The following is a 15,001-nucleotide window of genomic DNA, read 5'->3' as shown; positions in this document are numbered from 1 at the left end:
ACGTTCCTTTTTCGGTAATTCGTTAAATATTCAGCATGGACTCCCTTGAGTCCCTCTTTTCTTTTTTATGTAGTCCTGTGATGCTTGCGAGCTTCGGCGCGTTATAAATACATAAATAAATAAATAAATAAATAAATAAAATACTCTACTGGCATCTAGCTATGGAATATATTGATATTTCTAGGATTTAATCAGTTTACAAAGAAATGTCCCTGATCCAATGCCCGCACCAAGACAATCCCACCCAATAATCCGGGACGAGAAGCAGGCTGTTTTTGACTGAATATGCTGATTTATTTAAAATAATCAATTAAGAAATTAGAGCCCGGAAGCTGGTTTACAGAAAAGAAAACACTGCTTGATTGCTGTTGTCTCACTTATGTTTATTTTTGATTTTCCATTCAATGTTCTTTCTATCAGATTTTAATTGCAATCTTATTTTTTCAAATATTTAAAATGTCATAGCCACAATCTCATAGTCAAAAAATCCATAACCTATATCTCCTAGCCTAAATCTTGTGGCCAGGATTTCGTAACCAAAATGTAGTAGTTGACACGTGTTTCCAGCTAAGCTCTTCTTCTGGGCTATTTTGTTCTGGATAAAGTTATGTATTTCAAGCTTCTCTTAATTCATACAATTCAAAGTGAGTACATCTCGATTATCAATAATAGGTCCATACATATTCATTATGTTATTCCTTTTCTTCTTATTTTTAGTGTTTTAAGTTTATTTCTACCGTTTTTTCCAGTGCCTAGTTTTAAGATTTTGGGTTTCCTCCTCATTTTTGGGATCTTGTTTCCGTTCCTTCCATGTGCCGCATGCACCTTCTGGTCACATGCTAGTCATGGACAAGCATTTTCATAATCTTAGGATATAGCAAAATCCAGGACGATGCACTTGATTAATACTAATTGTTTATGTCTTGTGCATTTTCCGTGCACCAGCTCATGGTGGGGCAAGCAAGATATGCCAAAGGAAGTGCACACTGTAAAGTAGTTTTGCTGTGAAAACGAATAGACTCACCTCCTTTATTACCTATCGCGGCAGCTCACCCATTTATGCAAACTATCGTAATGCACAGTCCCAGTCCGTCCCCTCGTTCCTGCCCCCTCCCCCCCTCCCATGCATGTAGGATGCTCACATGGGATTTTGTTGGTACAAAACACAATGCATGCCTGCATTCACAATGCAACGGTCACACATAACTGAATTGGACGTGTACAAGCATTTTCGTAAATCTGCACCCGGCTTCGACAATCCCACAGCTGTGTGACAAAATACTGGTCTAAACACGACTTTTTCATGTTACTCACTTAAAACATCAATGTACATAGGGCCAAGCAGAAGATTGTCTGATCCACGCACTGTTCCTAAAGATGAAAGGCCAAAAACCTCTAATAAACCCAATAAAGAAATGATTGTACAAACATGTTAGAAACCTTTTTCAGGACAAGCGCCAACAGTGTGCCAATCAACCACTGCATGATCAGGACATTTCCGAGTGCCGCCAATTTTTAAATCGGCCTATGACGCAGAACATCAGCAAAGTGGAAACAAAGCCCATTATCTTCTACTCATTATTCCTCCACCTGGTACAGTGTTCTAGTTTCCCTATCATGTATCATATATGCACTGCCACAGCAGGTTGAGGCTGCCATCAGGTTCATGGCCCCGCTGAGATAGGTAGGTTTTGTCGCAGGAGACTTCATCGGATTTGAACCCATCAAATTTCTTTTAACGAATTTGGCCACAAATATATGCGGGGGAGTGGGTAAAGGTAATAATTAAGCTGGCGGGAGATGGGGGGACTGTGGGGGTATCCCCAACCTATATTTGCGGCGAAATGGAATAAAAGAAAAACATTTTGATGGATTTGGATTCGATGATTTCTCCTTGATTAAATCACATAGAACCGTCGGGGCTATATAAAGCGTATCAATAGATTAGCACAAGGTCTGTCCATGTGGCACATGGGTCACAATAAGAGGGGGCTCTGCCTGACAATGGGAGTGACTGGGTCAATATGACCTTTGCTTCCTTGTAATCACATTTCGCTGAGTGCCAATGGAGGTTCTCCTTGGAAGGCCAGCTCATCTCCTCCTACCATCTCCAGTAGGCAACAGCAATGCCCGCCTGGACTTCCAGTTAAGCACCTTGCAGTAGCTATGGACTCTGAGGGGACTTGAGCATCACTCGCCTCATCACAGGCCTCACAATTAGGCTCTGGTCTGCTGAGGTTTGGGGCCACTGAGTTATCTACCTGGAGAAGTTGACCTTTCGTGAGGGGAGGAGAACTCTTGCCTTGGCACACAGAATGAATCCCCCGCCTGGGCAGTAGACTGAAGATTGAGACAACAGAAAGCTTTCTGCAAATGGCCATGGTGCTAAATCCGTGTGCCTCCAGGCAATGAGGAGGTGCAGTTCTTTGCATATAGTAACATACATGTCTTTTTAATTGCGCGTTACAGTTTATATAACACTTTTCACACGTTTTAAAATACCATATCATCAATTAATATGGATACATTTAGTATTAATAACTGGTACTAAATAATTTGGACATCTGAGCCCAAAGGTGTAAGGATTAAAGACATGTGTCTTTCATTTTAGCATCTATTCCAGGATTTCTCCCTCTTTGAAATGACGTTGTTAGGCGCAAATCTACTAAGGCGTTTTATTTGCTGGAAATCTAGTGAATACCAACAACCAAAAATCAAAACTTTCTACGGTTCCCGAGGCTCGTGAATCAAACAGAAATTACACACAGTGGGCCCGATTCGTGGAATATTTGCCGGGTTCAAAGTGAATTTGCACTGCTGAAAAGTGAATGTGCACTGCCGCACTGCCGAACCATGCAAAGCATATTTTTGCCATGCAAAGTCCGTTTGAACTGCAAAAATGACAATGCGCTGACTTCACCCGGACTTTGCACTGCACAAATACACTTTGCACGCTTCCATGAATCAGCAGTGCAAATTCACTTTGAACCAGGCACATACTCCATCAATCGGGCCCACAGTGCGTTTATACCTGCTCTAGCTGCCAATACCCCTAATGTCCCCTTATAAAGTACGCCTCACTGACATATAACGACACCCTAACTTTGGGTCTGGGTATCACACTACATATAACTAACGTGGGACGAGTCTTCGCGTACCATCTTGCAAGTGCTGCTAAGCAATTAAAATACAACGCAAAACAATGTTTCCTTCTTCCTCCAAACTCACAGTGTTGCTTTGTACTTTAATTGCTAAATGTGTTCAGTGAGATGCAGAGCCAGTTTATGTTCTACTTTATTTTGTGAGAGAAACTCTTAATGTTAGAACATCCCACAATAGAGTTTGGGAAGGAAACTCTCAGTATTGGCAGAATGCTCCGCAAGAGAGTTGCAGGACCGAGATGTCATGCACTGCTTTAAGAGCCTCTAAAATCTTGTATTTGTTGCTCCCTGAATTTTCATAAAAACAATCCTGCCGTGCAAGGGGAGGTAAAGAAAAACCTGGAACGCCATAATGTACCTTCGAATCTGTAGAGAGACCCCCTTTTCCCCCTCCCTCCACCTTAACTATTTCCCTTGCCCCATCCCACACCTATGTTTTTTAAAGACTTCCCAAAATTTTCCAAAAAAGATGCTGTCATTTTTCCATTCGAAATGTTATTGACGATCATTTCTGAGGATACCGTTTTATCAGCCGAAAACAGAGTGTATTCAAACGAAAAAGACCCTGCAAGCAACGATTTACATTACTGTTTGCCATTGCAAATATACACTATTAGCAGTTTATAAATCATGGATTTTTTAAGCCTCTCTGTCGTGCTCACAAATTGCACATCTGTGCTTTCTTTTTGTGCTGACATTTATGGAATTTTAATCTGTTGATTTTTCTCATGTATTTTCAAGGTTTTTAGACGTGTACTTTTGTTAAATTGAATTCATCTTTTCATTTTCATAAAACAACAATCCTGGTGTGCAAGGGGAGTTAAAGAAAACCTGGAACGCCATGATGTGCCCTCGAGTCTGTGTAGCCAGTCTGTTAGATTCTGCACTCTCCATTCTATCCCATCATTTATAATAGGTGTATTTTTGATCTATTTGCCATAATCATTGGAGTCAAGAAAACAAAACATGTTTACTATCTAAGGCCTGATTCATAGAAGCCTTCGATAATGGTGCAATCCCATTGGAAAATGTTCTGTGAATCAGGCCCCTAGACCTAGACTCTTTCAGACTGGCTCAGCTTTGTTGTTTACCGGTTCTTTAATGAAGGTCTCACTTTCTTACCAGCCAGTGACATGACAGTCAGGAAAGGGTCACCTGAAAGTCAGCAGGAAAGTGTGCTCCATTAGAAACAGTGCCTTTTGCTGTGAACACAATCTAGCGTTTCGAAAGCAGCCCCTGAGTAGGCGTTGTGACATTACTGTGTACTCTGGGCATCAGCGGTAGCTGCCTACAAGGTGGTGGCGGTGGTGGGAATTAAAAGTCTACACATTTCCTCCTTATAGTATACATGTGTCAATCACACTATGGAACAGCCTTTGCTCTACACGTCATAATGTGTCCACCATCTTACTTCTGGAGGGTGAGGCTGAGGTTGTAGCTTGCAGACTTGATCTTGTTCTGTGCTTCTAAGTGGGTCATCCCGTCGGTGCTAACGCCGTCGATGGCCACCACCAAGTCCCCCTGGTTGACATTGGACTGAGCTGCTTTGCTGCCTGGTGTGATCTGGAAAAGAAAGAGTGAAAACTGTGAGAACATAACACTACGCTTTCTGATTAAGAGTAACGAATGCAAAACATTTCAGGGGTTTACTGAAGGGTTGAGTAGAGTAACTTCAGCAATCACGAAGCAGCTAATGGAATGGTTATCACAATGTTATTACAATGCAATTGTTGTCACAGGACCACACCACTGCACATAGAAAGAAAACCACACAAAAATCACGTTACTTGGAATGTACAGGCGGCTGGATGAGACCGTAGAACAGATCAGTACATACCTCAAAGAGGTTTACATTGAAAGCAGACATCAGACTGCAGTAGCCTTTCTTTGTTTCTAAACATTTCACAGCCATTCAAAATTAACCTATGGCCAATCATCAGACCCCCCCATAATCATTTTCCTATCTGGTCCTGCCTTGCGTTCTTCGTGGCCAAGCTGTGCATTTGTAATTGACATCCTTAAAACAACCTCTATCTTCTCAAAAGGTGTTTCCTCAGAGGCGCCCTGTTATTGCAAGCCAACAGCATGAGAATGAGAATAAGGTTTCATGTTTAACTGTGATGGCGGACTAGACATTTCTGTTGCACAGGAAAAAGTAAAGACTAGTAACATAGTATTTCTTTGGGTAGTACAAATATATAAACACACGTCTGCCCTACAGTATCTGGGGATAGTGGGAGAATAATGGCACAATTCCATTGAAAAACGCTCTGTGAATCAGGCTCTTTCAATGTAAGGGAAAGGCTAACCGCTGGCTGTTATATTGAGCAGTTTATCTAGGAGCAATTGCAGGCACCAATTTGAGAACCAGCTGTGCCAGCCCATTATTATTGATTTCTTACTGATGTGCCCATCGGGAGCCCTGCCTTGCAAGATGACATATATTCTGCACCCTTGTTGTGGACCCTGTTGAGGCTTGGGAAGCGCTATGAACGTGCTTCAGAACAGGAGCTGTGCTCAGGATGAAACAGATGCCACCTACCGAACACTGAAGGTACTGCAGGGCAGCATTCGCAAGAGTTCCTTTCCAAAACACAGCAAATCGCTAATTCTGAACAGCATGACACCAACGCCTGTAGAGTAGTCACTCATTACGAAACGGTTCTTACTCGTTTGTTTCATATATTAATTATATAAGAACTAATTCATTGTTATTGCACCTTGAGATCACAATGCACTGCTGAATGTATAAGTAATAAACAGCAAATGTAGACGACAGTAGTATCATTGTATAGGTTTGTCGTTAAGCCAAGTTTTTATTAACTAACTTCTTATTGCTCTGTAATGTGCACATCACTTCTGGCTCTGGGGTCGTTTGGTACAGAATGAGTGACTGACTGTTGCGTCACCGGTGTTAAAGAGCAGTTCACACAGGGTTGCACGAGGCCAAACTGCTGGTAGCCCAAGTTAACCCCTTCCAGTGTGTATTATGTATAGCTTTGTGTAGCATGCAATTGGCATCCATGGCAATCATTCGCAGTTAGGAAATAAACACGATTGAACAGACAGAGAGAAAGGGGGCCATTGGGAGCCAGAACAGTTTGCAATGGACCAAGAAAGTGTGATTGCCTCTTTAGCCCGGGTGAACTACTCATCCCATATGGAATTACTCCAGAGCGAGTCGTGATGTGAACATTATACACCATGTGGTAATAAGATAGCCATTTCTAAAGTGTGGTTACACCTTTGTATCTAGTTACACATTAGTAGGCGGTTCTTACATATTTGGTGCATAGTAATTAGACTATAACTAACGCATTTTTACTGTACCCTATTATAAAGTGGCACCAGATGAAAAATCCTGTGCCCTTCTGGAAAGGCCAATGGAATGTCAGGAGGCAGGTGGTGGTGGGGAGGGGGGGGGTCAGTGTTTGCTTTTATATCATAATATGAATCTTCTGACACAGATTAACAATTAGAAATGCATCACCGTAGAAGGTAGCCCAATGCCCCCTGGGCATTTTCTCTTATGGGGAACGAATAAAACCACAGTGATGGACTTACCTCTGAGATCTGGAGACTAACACGTGGTGTGTGTTCAAGTCATTATCAACTTTTGGAACATATGAGTTTGAATGTTGGCTTTTCCACCTGATTAAGTTCATGTCATCCTGGGCAGATTATTACTTCCCTGTGCCTCAAATGCTATAGAAATCCAACTCACTCACTATTATCAATCACATACAACTCTGTCACCAGTATTTTAAGTACATGTAAGTACACTTATACGATAAGAGGCCTGGTCTGAAAAGAACATCATGATGGCTTGACTTTTGCCCTGAAGAAGGTACATCTGCTGAAACTGCCCTTTACTGATTCCAAGGTACCCTCTTCAAAATGCATTGGACAAGCCTCTGGAGCATACCTCAAGGTGAAGGAGCCACAACTGAGAGGCAGGATGTAGCAGGAATCTTGGGAGTCGAGAGACAACGTAACAAAATGGAAACTCTAACATCCAGGCATTGGCACATAGAAATGTAAGCTATTAGAACATGGACTATCAGGTGGTCTTAGAGAAACAGAGGGGCATCAAATAAGTATCTTTGCAGAGAGTCCCCTCTGTACTGCAACCTGATTTCACCTTGGTTTCATTGAATACACACTTGAATTGCAGCGGATTAAGCAGGAATTTTACCCGGGGATGATATCCTCTTCAGTTCACTTATCAGTTTATCACAGATTATAAATTGGACACACGGTAATTGCTTGTTTGTAAATGTTCTCATTTAATGCAAATTCTAACATAGTTATCTTCTACGTCCAAATAAACAACACCTCAATGTGTATTCATATTTCAGATTTATGGATGGATTTCTCTTACTATCGAGCCTTATTGACCGATTCACTAAGATTTGACTTTGGTGAAGAGACTATTTCATTAGCAAATTTGCTAGGAAGAACTATGACTTACTCGTCTCTTTCGGGAGTAATTCAGAGGTAGTCTTGGTGACTTCTTTGTTCATCAGCCTCTTAGTTTAGACTAGAGGATGAATGTCTCAAGTTCACACCACAAATCAAGCTGGCAAACCTAGCCTTCGATCAAGGGATCCACAACATGCACCTCGCTAGATGTTTTGGACCACAGCATCCATGACCCCTCACCACTATGATGGCTAGGACTGATGATAGTCAAAAGTTGCCGTCTCTTGCCTTAGACACCCATTGAGGCAGCATCCACTTCAATGCTACCAGAAGAACCTACTGGGAGCAATCAGCAAGTCTGCAAGGCAACATTCCATCTTTTTCAGTCCCAGCTTGCACCAGTGCCTGCCCAAGGGAATTTCCAGGCGTTCAACTAGCATGGCAGGGGCACTCGCTGTGTCAATCTGAGGTTGCACCCTCTTCTTTGGACACAATCCGAGCCCAACTGTGAGGGCTAGCCTCAATAATATCTTGATAAGAATGTAACTTTAACCAGCAAGCCCAACCTCTGTCACTCGCCAGCGAAGTCCTTCCAAAATGTGTCTCCTCCTCACAGCTTTAACATTCCAAAGACTACCATACAATGTTGTTTGCTAAAAATAAAATTCTAATAACAAAGACGTGAATAGACTATTAGAATTTACTCATTTTCAGACATTACCCCGAATTTCTAAATGTATAGGCAAACAGATTCTTGTTGGTTTTTAATTTTGTTAAGATTTACATACAAAGTTGTTATCTCCAGCTCGCTTTAATTGTGTTCGCCTTCCCACAAGCTGCTCTAGGTTTTGTGGGTTGAACTCGGCCACGCTACCACACGTGAGCCACAGGAATCCTTATGGAGACTTTGGCTTATTTTGTTATGTGATTATCCTCTCACATACTACTGCAAGGCCAGTGGCTTCACTATAATTGCACAGGGTGATGAATGCCTCTGACACAACACAGTTACGCAAAGATCCCCTGTCAAAATAGCGCTAAATATTTGGGAGGAAGTTAGTTTCAGAACACTGCCAATTGTGGCTAATAAAGAATCTGTGTCATTAAGAGATTTTCCATGATTCAACAATGTGTTAATTTGGGGGAGTTGGGTAGGCAGGGTTTCTTTCCAAAGTTGACATTTTAGCAAGGCGATATCAGTCAAAACTGGCCCACGATCAGGCCACACCTGCCCAAAATCCATCCATCTCAGTTTGTCATTGTGGCACATCGCCAACCATCTGCTGACCCCAGCTCCTCATTGGGCACACCATCCAATCATCTGTCCTCCTCAGTATTGCATTACTGAATATTACACCCCCCCCCCCAGGCAGCACCTGCATCATCTAGAGAATGCAATTCCAGTTACCGGGCCCCCTGTTCCCACAACCATTCAAACGCGGTGGCCCAATTGGGGCATAGCGTCCCCTGCGCCATGTACGATTGACCTGACTAGAGGACACAGCACCATGTGGCCACCACTGACTGCACTCTCCATGGGTTAGACCGGGGTGCCACTTGTTTTCCTGTTCCGCAGCTCGCCCTCCACTTTGCCCCCTTTCCTGCTGAGTCTCCTTGATGGTGGTTCTGGATTACATGCAATTGCATCTCGCCTGTAAGTGGCAGTTTCTGTTCGCTCCCAGCCTTTTACCAGTGATAGAAACACTAGTGCACCTCACAAATAAGAGCGGGCCCCAGATTTCAGGAATGCCGCAGCCGACGTGTAAGCCCTGTTGTCTCCACCCACCACTTACAGGCATCATTCCCTGCACCTTTTGTCTCTTGACTCTTTTTCCGGCTCCAAGTTAAAATGCGCTTTTGCGGTTTCTGATGTCCCTACGTCCCATTGGCTGAACCCAGACACAGCACTTTATTCCTGCACTACCAATCCAGGGCTTGATTCCACTGTCACCGCCCCCTCCTCATCATCATACCTCTCCCAGCTCCTATTTCTCATGTTAGAATCAGGAAGCTGGCAAAGGGGTTAAGCTGTGATTGTCCCCCAACCTTCAACTCTCAGCCACATCTCCTTCCATCTTCCCTCCTTTCCCCCTAATCTGGAAGGCATCCACCCAGATTAAGCTGTGAATGCCTTTTGACCTCTCCCCCCGTTTTCAAGTGAAGACTGTACTGAAATGGAGCTGACTATAAAACACTAATAAAATAACAATAAATGAAACAATCAAATATTGTGGTGCATCAGCTCAGTAAGAGTTACATCATTTTATTTCTGTTGTTTAAAGCTCAAACCTAGCTTGAGAGCAGCGGAGCGATATACAGAGTGTGGGTAGCCAGCATTTGTGCTGCCATCTTTTAACAGTAGTGCAGTACTGTGAGGTCTGTGCATCCATTGGGAGTAGTCCTTGGTCAGCTGTTGTTGACAGAGCCATGTTTTGAGAGATTTGCTAAATTGGAAAATTGTCAGGGCATTCTGAGCCGACAGCGTGATCGAGTTCCAGAGGGTGGGTGCGTGACAACAAAAGAATTGTTCGCGGGTCCTCTCTTTGCGGACGAGTAGTGATTCAAGCCGGTTAGTCGATTTGCTGTGCGAGGAGCATGTAACACCAGATATGTTGAGCTTAGCTGCCAAGTACGGTGGTGTGCTACTCGTTACTGCTTTGTAGATGATCCATGCAGTCTTGTACAGGCTTGGTCTGGCCTATAGGGTAATAGGGCAATACCTGAACCAAAAACGTAAAATGCTAGTGTGGGCCAGTTTTTTGGGTCGAAGTGGGCCACTATTTTGGCCAATGTGGGCCAGTTTGATGACTTATGTCACTATGCAGCTAGTAGTTTTTACCACTGTTGCTGAATAAATGCTCTTTAAATTGTGCAATTTGCATCACAACATCAATCAACTCCCCCTTGGTACTATTCAAACAGTCTGTTACAAAAGGAATGAATTGCCATTTGCAACTGTGGCCACTTTTTCATTGGTGCCCACCACAATTTTATACCCCAGTCCGTCCCTGGTCTTGAACAGTATCCTAGCTTAGAGTGGAAGCCAATGCAGTTGTCAGGAACATCAGGACACACCAACTGGCCATTTACCAACACAAACAGGCACAACACCAGGCCCTCCTCTGTATCTAGATCTACTGAGCACCAGGAGCATCATGAGAGAGGAATAAAAACCATATAAAGGATTATATAAAGGTAACATTCACTCTGTAATGTCACAACAATCACAGAGGTAAACAAAATCTCAACAAAGGCAAAAAATACACCTGCACAGAGTATGTCGCAAAATGTTATTTCTTTGGATGTATCCAATTAAGATGTTCTTACAGCACCATTATCTTAATGCAATATCCTTGAAGGAGAAGGGAACGCATTTCCTTGAATATGTTGAAGGCCAGTCGGCAGTCGAAGGACAACACGTAGGCAGCGTGTAGGCGTCCACTGCCTACGTCAATAGTGCAGTGAAAGACTACTCACACCCGAGGAAGGGTGCTTAGCCAATGAGGTCGCTAGAACAGTAGGCGGGAATTCACATTTTCCACCCGTTGCTTCCAGCTAGCCGAGGCCCTTCCCTGGGTGGCATCATTAATTTATTAATTCATTTATTTATTTATTTATTGTGGGGAAACAACAGGGATCCCCTCTCTGTTGCCTCCCCATCCCCCGTGCCCCGAACCAATCCTTCCCCCATCCCAACCCCTCCCGCCCTCCCCCCCTACCTGCTAGACTGGAGCTCTGTGCTCCGGTCCTGACACTCCTCCTGTCTCCCGGCCACCATAGAAATGGAAAAGGGAAATAGTATTTTTCCTACGGTGATGCCGGATCTATGTGATCACTGCCGGGCCCAAAATTCCTATGACAAAAATGTTGAATACCAAAATCGTTCAGCACAGTGATCACGTAGATCACTTTTTCCCGCATCCCCATACCTGCTACCACTCTACACCCTTAGTTACCTTTTGGTGGCACACTTCTTTGTGTGCTGCTGACTCCCCTCTCTTCCTGCAACGTCAGTTCCCTTTCACTAACATGGGTCAGAACTGGCGCTGCAGGGTCCTTTTTAAAAATGATTTGTACCTTATTGTACCCCCATCATCCATGTAATGGAAGCGGAGGGCACCCACACAATAGCCAAACCCAACCTTGCTCCCCTTGTATGGTATAATGGGATTTACTATTTTGTTTACAAATGCACAGTAAACACGCATTCAGCATTTTTTTGGTGCCGTAATGCAGCGATACTGGCAGCACCCATCTTTTTTTCATTTTTCTTTTCCTCTGGATATTGGCTGCGCAAGCAACACCAATCTCCCGAGGGCAACAAAATAAATATTAGCACCCCGGATAAACCCCCGGGTGCAAATGGCTTTCACGCCCGCTGTGGAGGCAGACATGGCCTTTAACGACCCACAGCCCTTGCTGTGGCCCTCGCTTTGCTCAGGCCTAACCGGTCTCAGCATGGCAGTCTGTTAAAGGACATGTCCGCCCCCCCACAGTGGGGGTGAAAGCCATATTTCATTCCTGGGGAATTATTCTCCCGGCTGGGATGCACGTGGAAATGACACGTTCTTAAATGAGCTTGCACAATTTGGCAAGATCTCTCTAAAAGAAGGTTTTAGCCTTTACATTTGTGGGAAATATGAGACACTCTACTGCTGGAAATGGGGAATGGGGAAAAATACTAGAGGATCTCATTTGTGAAGTGGGAGCTTGAGAGGGCCACCACGATGGTGGCATGGCTAGGCCTGGAGTCATGGCAGGCAAGTGATAGCCCTGTAAACATCGGAAATATAACAGGGATTCAAGAACATTCCGTTTCATAAAGATTACTTGAAAGGTGCATAAATCACATAATAAACAAACCTAGCAATATATAATTCAATATAGTAACATGTTGAAAAAAAAGGGGCTGATTGTATCTTTGACTTCTCATCAAAGGGCACCCTACCTCTGGTAGCATACTAACTAATTGGGGCTAAACAAATCTGTTTTACAACTATGCTATCAATACCGAAAATAGAGTGAAAGAAAATGCATCATACGCTTACATGCTTGTAGCCATTGTTAATCACAGCTTTTAGTTGTATGTACACCTCTTCTTTCAAATCATTAACCCTTCTGATCTTTTGAGGGACATGCCACAAACCATAGTTACCCCCATTAGCTACACAGTACAGTGCCTGCAGCAATCAAATGCTAATCTAATCACTAAAACAAAGACACATCAGAGCAGAGCTTGTCTTATCTTGGAACTTAAGACTTTGAGCACTTGAAGCAGCAGATCACAATGGGTGCAGTATTCAACAGCAGCTTGAGCATGGGCTTTTGGTTTCCCGAGATTTGGGAATCTGGAGAGACATGTTTTCCTGTGTTCTGAATCCTAGGAAATCTATAATATTCCAACACTGGACATGCCCCCTTACGGTGTAAAGTGGCTGCCTTGACTACAGCATTTTGTTCTGCTTCCGGGCACTGAAGACCAGAATTAGTAATTGTCCTTGAACCTCAGCCTCCGCAATGCGGCACTGAAGCCCAGCTGTACTTGTCTCTTGGAAAGGTTTTGTCTAACTCTGTGTCTGGGACAGAATTATCTGCAGGGGTCAAGTCCTAAAAAGAAAAGTTAGGTAGGGGGTCTCATTAACATACCAATTGAATGTGGCGTCACCACAAATTAGCATATGACGGTCCAGTCCGAAAAAAGTGGGGGGACTCCGTCCACTGGCGTGTACCCTCAACTTGAGCCCTGGCTATCTCCTTCTCCACTTTCTCCAGCACACTGATGTCACGCCTGTGGGGACGCAAGTAGACACTCGTGAGGTTACTGGTCTAGCCCTCACTGTGTATTGGGATGGAAGCCGTTTCTGAAAAGAGTTCAGACAGAACCTTTGATTATTCCATGAGTTTATTACATGTGTGAACAAGTATCTGGGGCCGATACGACGAGTCATCTGGTCCGTGTAAGTGCAGAGACTGCGGTCTACATCTATGGATGCCGATGCGTATGCAGTGCTTCTATAGTGTGCATGGTAAAAATATGCCTCAGGGTGTTTGCTTATGTGATTTTAAAGTGCAGGCAAATATGAAAACGTTACGAAATGTCAGTGTCATCCCCATAATGTGACTTTCTATAATAGGAATAACTGGCTTTGATGGGGTAGGATCTTGCTACCTCTTACTGCTATGATGAATCTATAACCAAATAGGTCTGCAGAATTTTGCTATGTAAATCCCCTCACATGTTCACTCTATGCCTCTGTTAGGTGAGCAGCAATTCAAATCCTGATGAAGCCCAATATGGCCGAAACAGGTCTGTGGTTTCCTGTCTACCCATGTAAGGGGGACACAATGACCTAGCTGTTGGGTCTGGGGCTGCCATCTGTATTGGCTATGCTGGGACTGATTTAAATATGACAGAGAAGAGAGACCATGATGGCATGGAATGATATATAGAGGAATGGCAGCAGAGTTAAGAAGCTTCACTTCAAGCATGTCCTTTAATTAATGTGTGCTTTTCTTAGACGTAAACATTCCCACGCAAATGTTGGAAAGTTCAAAAACCCCAATCTTTAGTACATCAGCCTTTGTTCACAGGGTTTAACCTAAGCTCTAATTCTAGCAAAAGAGTATTGAGTTAAATACGGGTGACATATTGCAATGACATAAGGGACCGCCAGGATGATCCAGACAGGTCAGTCTCTATTTAAGGGTTAAGGAGTAAACCGGAGGGTTTGGGGGCTTGGGGTAGAGGTGGAAGTGAAGGGGAAGAGGAGGTATAAATTACCATAAAGCCATTAACTTCATTGTAATAAGGTAGAACCGTCAGAAATACAGATATACAAAGAATTTCCTATTTTTGCCTCCAACACTTCTCCTCTGAGGGTGTTCATTGCATTCCCTACGATTTTTTAACCATATGCGTGGGCCCTCCCCCACTTCCCGCCCCATGACACCATCTTGCTCCAGGACAAGCACATGCAGCTTTGTCCTCCAGTTGCAGCATGGAGGAACTGATCTCTGCACTAGCCTCAATCTTGTCTGTATGCTTCTCCAGAATGGAACAACATTCCAGGTGAGACCTCACCAGGCTTGCGCAGAATTGGAAACACCACAGGGATCATCTTCCAAATCGGGGAGAGTGGAAAAAGTGCGGTTAAAAGTGGCAGTAGACTTTTACCACGATTGTTACTGCTCCGCCAGATTTGCACTCATTTGGTAAACAAATGTGGGATGCAGAGTAGGCTTAACACGACTGATTATTTTCCCTCTTCACCTGATAAATCCACCTGCATTACCACCAGCATGTGATGTTCATGCTGTCCTCCCTACCTAAACACCCCCTGCCTCCTGGACTGGTTGTTTCTGGGTTCCAGTTTCTCAACATCATCCCTTTTCTATACTTCATGGTTGGTTCTGGGCCC

At 43.7% G+C, this 15,001-nt stretch overlaps 1 protein-coding gene across 6 annotated transcripts in view; it reads right to left on the bottom strand.

Annotated features, from left to right (window-relative positions):
- Positions 1-15,001, bottom strand: part of LDB3 (LIM domain binding 3) — a 501,927-nt gene that overhangs the window by 329,731 nt on the left and 157,195 nt on the right. For all 6 annotated transcript variants that reach the window (XM_069610771.1, XM_069610772.1, XM_069610773.1 and 3 more), the window contains exon 3: positions 4,573-4,724. In XM_069610771.1, the coding sequence (XP_069466872.1) occupies positions 4,573-4,724 (152 nt within the window). The remainder of the gene's footprint in view (positions 1-4,572; positions 4,725-15,001) is intronic.

Source organism: Ambystoma mexicanum, chromosome 8, assembly GCF_040938575.1.
Source record: "Ambystoma mexicanum isolate Mex_15411 chromosome 8, UKY_AmexF1_1, whole genome shotgun sequence".
Lineage (NCBI taxonomy): Eukaryota > Metazoa > Chordata > Amphibia > Caudata > Ambystomatidae > Ambystoma > Ambystoma mexicanum.
Note: the sequence above shows the minus strand (reverse complement) of the source record. Positions and strands in the feature narration are given on the sequence as shown.